Source organism: Macadamia integrifolia, chromosome 4, assembly GCF_013358625.1.
Source record: "Macadamia integrifolia cultivar HAES 741 chromosome 4, SCU_Mint_v3, whole genome shotgun sequence".
Taxonomy (NCBI): domain Eukaryota; kingdom Viridiplantae; phylum Streptophyta; class Magnoliopsida; order Proteales; family Proteaceae; genus Macadamia; species Macadamia integrifolia.
Window position 1 is genome coordinate 24045895 of NC_056560.1, and position 9051 is coordinate 24054945.

The following is a 9051-nucleotide window of genomic DNA, read 5'->3' on the forward strand; positions in this document are numbered from 1 at the left end:
AATCCTCCCTCACTCTATAGCTGGGGGGAAGAGTGGGAAGAGAGCTCCAGATGCTGTTTAGAGAAGGGGGAAGGGGAGAGGGGGCCCATCCATCATTAAGGAGGACGAAGGAGACACAAGCCATCCTATCCAAACCTAAGGAGTAAACAGTTCTGGGACTAAGAAGATGAAGGACTTCCGAAGGGTGCCAGGGGCCCAACCAAAGAGAAGTAGAAGCTTCGTTCCCAATGGAATAGGAGATAGCCTCTAACGCCAAGGGTCTTAGGTGGAGGATGCCTCGCCAGACCCAGAAGGAGTCTTGGCCCATAACCGTGGACCAAATGGAATTGGATTTCAGGAGGTAGAAGTAGACCCAGGAGACCTGGATGCTGTTCTTTTTAGAGGTAATATTCCAGATCAGCTTGAGGATGCCAGCCGCATTCATGTCTTTAATGCGCTTGAGGCCAAGACCTCCCTCAGCTTTAGGGAGGCAGACAGAACTCTATCTGGAGGGGCGGAGGAACCTGGTGGAATCGGATCCATTCCAAAGAAAAAAACTGATGAGAGACTCGATAGCTTTGATGGTTGGGGGAGGGAGAAAAAAGATCTCAGACCAATAAAGGTACGTGGATTGGAGCACAGATCTGGAGAGCTCAAGACAACCCGGGTAGGATAACAACTTGATCTTCCAAAGTTGAAGTCTCTTCCGCAAGAGGTCGAGGATTAGGGTGCAGTGATGGCCCGAAAGCTTGGCAAGAATGAGAGTGAGGCCAAAGTATTTGACGGGGAGAGAGCCAAGGGAGAAACCAGTGATATCAAGGAGATGGCCTCCCCCTTATCTTTGCTTGGCTCACAGCCCACTACTGCACTCCTATGCTTGATCTCATCCACAAACAGCTCTAGCTCCGGAAAGGAAAGCTCTTCTCTTATGCGGGCCAGTTGGAGCTCATCAGATTTATCCTCGAATCTTGTTACATCTAGTGGTTTGGTATCTTTAAAATCTCCCAGTGCACTATAAAGGCTATTGAATCCTTATGGTGCACTTTTCTTTGAAAAGGGGTTGACTCCTCTAGATTCCTCAATCCCATCAAATGGTCTTTGGTGTACCGTCCTAAGAGCGAAGGGGGCCTATTTTGCATCAAATCAGAGATGTTAACTTTGTGGGCACCCTTAAGCTCATCTGGAAGTTGATTTCCAAGCATAAAAGCATTTGGGTTTCTTGGGTCTACACCACACTTCTCCGCAGAGACTCACTCTGGATTGTTTCCTCCCAACCCGATGCTTCTGGGTATGGCGTTCTATCCTTTCCTTGAGTCCTTCAGCCCTTATAACAATCTGATCTCTATTGGGGATTGGTCTCTCAACCTCCCCTTGGCTAGATAACTTGCAACCTTCTGGTGTTGTGCTCTTAATGGTTCCAGAACTGTATACTCTTTCGGGTTGGATAGAGATTCCTCTATGGCCTCCGTCATCTCTAATGAGTCTTGATAGCCCCTGAATCCCTCCTCCCCCTCCTAGATATATGGTCCTCCTTCCCCCCACCCATGGTCACTGTGGAGGAGGTGACTTAGTCATTTGGTCCCCCTAGCCCTTAGGCATCTTTAGCTCCTCCTTAGCTTGGGTCTAGTTTGCTCTCACAACCCTCTCGCCCTTTGGCGTAAGTTGTTTGGTTCAAAGGCTACATTCCTCGGCACAGATTCACTGCTTCGAGAGCTCTCTCCAATTGTCTCCCCACCCAATCCTTCCTGCTTTATCGCCACATCAATGTCCCTCCGGCTTGATGTCTCTGTTGGAATGGGATTGAAGATCTCGACCATCTTTTTTTCAGCTGCCCTTTTTCTTCCTCCATCTTGAAAGAAGCCCTTAGTTACTGTTGGCCTGATAGAATAGTTATCAAGGCAGAAAGGCGTTTGAGGTACTGCCTAATCGCCTTGGTGAACAAAGCGCGCTACTGTTCTTTTTTATATAACCATTTTATTTGGCACAAACAGATTATTAAAAATTACATAATTCTACTTATATGCTAAATAAATACTAAAAAATATAACAAGGCAAGATATTCATCTGAAAAACAAATCAACAAAGTGAATAAAATAAAAAAATCATTAAGCCATATCATGTCATAAAAAATTAACATTAATCCACATCAAGTCATACAAAATCAACACTAAGTCACATAAAGTCATAAAAAATCACATTTAGAAAAATGTTCTTGTGCTCTAACAAGTTTAACTGGTTAAATGATTTTACTTATATATGAGACTTTTGGTATTAGGTATAGCATAAAACCAACTTTCCAACAAGTCTAAGATTATTTAAATTTGAGTTTTAATGACAAAGTTATGTTCCACTAAAACTTATTTTAAAGTCCGCAAATGTTAAAATAACCTGAATGAAAATAATTTTATGGACATTTGGTTTCTAGCAATGTTTACCATGATAAGATTTATGAAATTTTAAGAATTGAGAAAAAACCCCAGCATTTGAAAGTTGAAAATCGCACCTACAAGTAAAAATCCAGTTTTTGTTCTTAGACTGGGAGGTTGACTTTTTATCCTTTTAGAATTTGAATTATAAATTATTTTTATTGGATTCAAATAGGGGGGATATGTGCTTATTTATGAATAGAATCTAAGTTTGCTGGTAGGAAAAGAATTTTTCCCCTTAATAGGGAATGGATCTGGGTTAATATGACCTATGCTGGTACTACTACCTGTGATGCTGGTGGTAAGCTTGCCTCTTATGCAACCATCAATCACATCATGGAAAGCAATCTCAAAAAATGGACCTCCAACTCTTACTCGTTTCGCATGTTTTGAAATGCCATCTCCTTTGATGTTAGTGTCAAGCTCCATTCGCTCCCCGCCCACCCTGTTCATGATTCCCTAAGGAATAGGCTCATTGTTACCTCCTAGGATCTCTCCCCTTCTATTCCCCTCCCATTCTCCCACCTGATGGGCCTATTGCCCTTTCCTCTTTGTTATTTCTTTTCCCCTCGAGGCTTTGTATATTCCCTCCCCCCTTCCTTCCTCTTGGTAATGAATTTATTTTTCACCCAACAAAAAGTTGCTGAATGAAGACTCAAGGAGCATCATTAGCAGTCCTTTTGCGTAGATTGGAAGTGTAGAGGTCAAGGAGTCCAAGGCTGGAAATCCTACCGCCAGCTCTAGAATTTTTATTTTTTTTTTATCCTTCAATTGCTAACTGTTGGGGATGTGACTTGGACCATCAGAATCGCCCAAGAGGTCTCTTCCATGGTTAGTGCCCTCAACTGGTAATATTCTTCCTTGATTCTCTACAACTCAAAGTTTTATGAGCTGTTTTACCGGTTAGACTTGCAGGCAAGATGCTAGTTTGTTTCTCTGAATGTCTTGTGATGGTTGTTAGTTAAAATGATCAGTAGGTATGCATAAGGTGTGCATTTTCATTGTCTAAAAGTCATTTGGTTGTTTGCGGGAAGAAGCTTGGATAGGGCATTCCTTCCTTATTTCTGTGAAATATGTCAGAAGTCAATGAACCAAAGTTTCCTTGGTGTTGAGAAAAACCATACTCAGATATCCTCAGTTAAATTGGACAGCACCAAATACCTTGATTGGGCACATTCTTTAAAAAATTATCCTTGCTAGCTGTGGGAAGTTTGGATATATAAATGGAGATATTAAGGCTCCCAAACCTAGTGACCCCACCTACCAGAGACGGGAGACAGAAAACTCCACAGTGATGACATGGCTGAGTTTTTCTATGAAGCCAGAAATAGGCTGCTGGTTCATACGGAAATATACAGCTAAGGACATTTGGGATAGTGGCATAGTGCTGCCAACACATTTGACATAGTAGGGGACTCGGCCAAAATTTAATTCCTACTTCAAAAAGTTCTCTATGTAAGACAGGGTGACATGTCCATTTCTGATTACTACAACAAAGTGATCGATCTTTGGAAAGAGTATGACTGCTACAGATTCCTTTGGTTGACCAACCCAGAGGTTGAAGCCAAAATTCACCGAACCTTTGAGAAGGAAGATATCCTTTTTTTTTTTTTTAATGAATAAGAAATTCATTAATGATAAGAAAGAAGAATATACAAGCCCAGGGCAAAGAGGAAAAACAAAGCTATCTAAGTGGCCAAAACAACAAGCCTATTCAAGAGGGGGGGATGGCTGCAAGATTGAGGGCAAACCCTAGGACACAACAATGAGCCTATTCCTTGGGAAGTCCCTCAAAAAAAAAAATGGGAGAGCATAGCAAGCTTAGAGCTCAACATCGAAGAAAATGGCCTTCCAAATCCCATCAAAGGATCGAGAGTTGGAGGTCCATCTTCAGAGATTGCGCTCCATCCAGATATGGTTGATAAAGGCAAAAAGGCAAGCTTGCTAGCAATGTCACAAATGGAGTTCCCAACAAACAATATCCACCCAACAAACAATATCCACTCTCTCTGAAGAGGGAGGAATCTTCTCCTGAAGGGCCAGCAGGTACTAAGGACTCTTCCAGATAGATGCAAACAAAGAGGCAAGTGAAGAACAAGCGATTTGCGTCCTCAAGACCATTCCAACAAAGGCGGAAAGAGGGTGAGACCTAGATGTGACGATGGATGAGAAGACTGCGTGGGGAGGCAATTGGAGAGGGCATGCTAAGTTGTGAAACTATGATGAGAGATGTGGCCCTTGAACCAGACGACCTTGTGCCAAGGGGGAGGGAGCTCTCTGAGTCTAACAAGATCCCAAGCTGAAGAAGAGCTAAAAGTACTTGAGGCCAATGGGAGCCAGGACAACATAGTTACCTCTGCTGTGGTCCGAGCCATAGGGAGGTAGAAAGGACATCATCAATCCTAGAGGAAATAGCCCCTAGAGCAATGTTTATAACTTGCAGAATCATGTGCCAAACCCAAGAAGCATCTGAAGAGGCAGTAATAGTCCAAAGAGAGTCCCTAGGGAGGAGACCAGCATAGACCCCAGAGAATCAAATACTGCTTTTGGAGACAATTTTCCAAATCAGCTTAAGGGTACCGGCGAGATTGACATCCTTTATTATTCTCAAACCAAGGCCTTCTTCCGACTTCGGGAGCCAAATTGAGGCTTGACTCATAGGGTGAAGAAATCTGGTTGAGTCAGCCCCTTTCCAAAGAAAAGAGCATAAGAGGGATTCAACCGCCTTGATAGTGGACTACGGGAGGCCAAAAACACCACACCAATAAATGTAGAAGGATTGAAGCCCTTATCTAATGAGCTCTAGACGACTTGCATAAGAGAGGAGTTTGGCTTCCCAAGCTGAAGCCTTTCGCGCATGAGGTCCAATGTAGGGGTGCAATGGTGAGCTCTCAACCTAGCAATGATGCGGGAGAGACTAAGGTATTTGACAGGGATGCTACCAAGGGAGAAGCTAGTTAGCTGGAGGAGGGCTTCGGTAGACTTGGAAACCCCAGGAAGAAAAATGTGGGACTTAAGGAGGTTGATACGGAAGCTTGAGAAACCTTGAAAGAGGTGAAGGGAGGACATGATGGTCTCAATAGAAATGGCTCGCAGGAGTCGAAAGCGGTGTTCCGAGGAGGGGGTTTCCTCTGGTCCTTGGGATGCTTTGGTGACTGAAGGAAGGTCTAATTCGAGCTCAACAGTTGCAATGGGAGTCTTGGGGGCACATGCTTTCATGTGATGCCCAAAGGCTTTGCAGATTGTGCACTGCGGAGGAAGCCATTCATAATGGACTCTGCTGATGGAAGGTGAAGCTTTCATTGTCCACATCAAAGATAGAAGTTGGAGGCAGGGCATCGGCAAAGGCTTTCAATGCATATCCTGGTGAAAGCTAACTTTTTATTGCTCATTGGACTTACTTAGATCTCAACTTGTTTTAAAAAAAAGACAGGAGAAAGGAGTTCAAACAAGAAATAGGATCCTTAGTTTCGTTGTTCTGCATTTTTAAATGCTTAGGTAATGTATGGAAATGTATCATTTCGTATCTATTGGTTTATTTCAGGTCAATACAGCAAACAGCTTGATGCATAGATAATTTTTATCTATCACATGTGCATCATACTGGAAAGGGAAAATAAGATACATAATGAACAAATAAGGTTAAATTCCTTATCCTATATACCCAGACATAGGCAATTGAAAGGTGGCATGTAATAAACCCAACATTAACAGGTAAATAGACAAGGACGAGTGAAGTTAGATTGGAACAACACTTGTGTATCCAACCCCAAGCAGTTTAAATACACCTTAGTTGACCCGATTTGAGCTACCCATTTGTTTTACATTTTAGCTTTTAGATAAGTAATATAAGTTGCCATTTTCTAGTAATGTGAGGAATGATAAAACTAGTAACGTAGATATTACCACACTCATAGTTCTCGATGGAACTTAAACCAGAAGCTGACATGAGCTTTCCAAATTCCTCCATGTTGCCACATGCCCATGCTTCAAGTCCTGAAATTTAAGTGATTAAAAAGCCAAAAGATCGGGTTCTTATTAAGTGAAGAATGAAATGAAACGAATTTGGCAGGACAATATTACAAAAGATCATATCAAGAACTTCCACAGAAAGGATGATACCTTTTGCAACCCGCGTGTTCTCAAAAAAATAATGCTCAGCTCTTCTAGCTAGTTTTGGTGCTAATTTGTGCTGTAAATAGAGAAGAAAAATAAAAAAGAAAGCAAAGTTCACAAAAGAATACTGGGATATATAGAACTATATTACTTACAAAAACAAAATTCTTAAGGGCATAGACTCTTTACATATTATTATACAATAAGAGGTAATAAGAATTCACAATTTACTTCAAAAGGCCACAAGAACTCATCTTCATCCCTAGGTGAGAGGAAATTTGCTCCACAATCCAACAAAACCTTACATAGAGGAAGGCCTCCTGAGAAGTTGTGCATTAACCATGCCATACCCACGATGTAATTTATCAACTATAAAAGTTTCTTCTTATCTGTTTCTATACCAGCAGGATATGAGCAGATAGCAGATTGGACTAACCAATTCGCCCCATTTTGGATCAAGAATCCATTGGCATCACCTATACATACAGCTTATGTGCACCGACCATTGTAAACAGGGAAAGGTTCATGGGACTTAATTTGGGTGCTTTTTCGTTATTCTTCAGCAATGTTCTGAGCTGAAGATGTTTAATCCATCTATTGAAATGACGTAAATTGTCAGCTGAAAAATGTAGAGAAGGGAATCCTCAAGAAACTAGGAAAGTATATGACTTTTGAATTCCTCCTCGCAAAATGAATCCACAGTATCCAAGCCCTTGGGATGGAAGTTAGCAGAGAATGAAAATATCATGCCCAAAGCTGGGAATATTTATAATGCGATGAGGACTTTTTAGTAAATGGTGAAAGAATAGTTTGCTCTATGCTCACTGCTCTATGCTCACTACATGGTGTACTTGCCTAAACAGGAAAGATTTGTGATCAAGAAGGCGCATGACCTAGGTTGGTATTGCACTTGGGGTTGCCCACTAAACAAATAGGAAATTTTATTTAAATTTTCTTATTAAATGGAGTATTCTGGGGATGGATTTTTCTAGCGGGTCCATGAGCCTTTCAACCAAAAATATTTGAGACAAATATCACTCTCTTCTTCTTACATGTCAACAAAGAGAGAGAGGTGAAGAAATAATTATGGAATTTGCTCATTGATATACATATGGATAGTGCTTACATGAAATAAAAACAGTCATGTAAGTTGTTTTACACACTTTATTTGAAAATATAAAATGTAGTACTACCTTGTGTGCCCTGTATGCTTCTACGTCAACTGCTTTGACAATAAAACAAAAGTATCAAGTTAATGTGAGTACAAATTTCATTCAAAGCTCTTAAACCAAAGTGAGAGCAATATACTGACCATTACAAAAAAGAGGTTCCAGATCTCCCTTTCCAGAAGCACTGCAAACATAATAGAAGCAAAATGTCAAACTGAATCCTAAAATTGCAAGGGGAAAAAAAAAAACTCTTATGCAACAATTATCATTCTTCAATTTTCTAGTTTGGATTTTCAATCTTCCACAAGGTGAGAATGAGTTGTTATGCTCACTTTCTCTCTTGCGAGAAACAACTTCACTATTGAGAAAAAATTAACAATCCCTTTTAGAATATCTAGATTAAGTGAGAACAAACATGATAATGATTTAGGTGTAGCATACTTCATAATTATAATCTGAAGCTTCCAATGTTAAATGTTGGTCCAACAAAATTCTTTTAAGGCAGAACCCAGGAAGCTGATAACTTAAGTCTTACTAGTGCCATTAATACATCTCCACTATGCACACGAGATGTACAAAAGCACTTGAGTATTGAAACGGTTTTCTTTTGGTCGAAAAGTTTAACAAATTGTCCACAACATCTGTGCAAATCTGACAAGCACCGATGACTGCCCCATAAAAGAAAAGAGAATGCTGAACCATTTAGGACATGTCACTAGATTATAAAATTTTATTTATTTTTGAAAATCACAGTAAAATATCACAAATGATATATAAACAATGTATAACTGAAATGAGGGAATATCCATTGCTCTTATCTCTATTTTACCCTACCAAAAAATGTACAGAAAATTTACGGAGATTTTCAGTCATTCATGGAAGAATGCAACTACAACAAACTGACTGAGCAAAAAGTGTCATGTGTGTCAGGTTAGGTTCGATCAAAAGCAGAATTAACATACTCTAAAATAATCTGAGCAGCTTCCTTGCATTCAGCAACCCGGCGATTATACCCAGGGTTATTCGCCAAATTATGCTTCAAGCCTGAAAATGCTAATAATATCTTGTATTCCTTTTTCCCCGTGGATTCCTTGATTTCATGGGACTTCAGTGGGTGGATGAGCTTGTGTTCCTTGGTCTACACAATCCAACAAAATGTATGAACTGAAATAATTTTAGTAGATAAGATAAACAATACACAAACCTGATGTGTTCTGACTTTTAGAGCTATTGAAGAGTATTATTAAGATATCAAACCCCACTGATGAGGAATAAATATAACATAACATTTTTTTGGATGAATAAAATATAATATAAAGACAAGGAGAGAATATACAAAGGGAAAGAAGTGGGGGGGGGGG

At 40.4% G+C, this 9051-nt stretch overlaps 1 protein-coding gene across 1 annotated transcript in view; it reads right to left on the reverse strand.

Moving 5' to 3' along the window:
- The window catches only part of LOC122076870 (galacturonokinase), a 39446-nt gene that overhangs the window by 4245 nt on the left and 26150 nt on the right, over positions 1 to 9051 (reverse strand). The window contains exons 10-14 of the mRNA XM_042642474.1: positions 8653 to 8828; positions 7834 to 7874; positions 7715 to 7743; positions 6528 to 6597; positions 6312 to 6401 (exon numbers count right to left, since the gene is read on the reverse strand). Of these exons, the coding sequence (XP_042498408.1) occupies positions 6312 to 6401; positions 6528 to 6597; positions 7715 to 7743; positions 7834 to 7874; positions 8653 to 8828 (406 nt within the window). The remainder of the gene's footprint in view (positions 1 to 6311; positions 6402 to 6527; positions 6598 to 7714; positions 7744 to 7833; positions 7875 to 8652; positions 8829 to 9051) is intronic.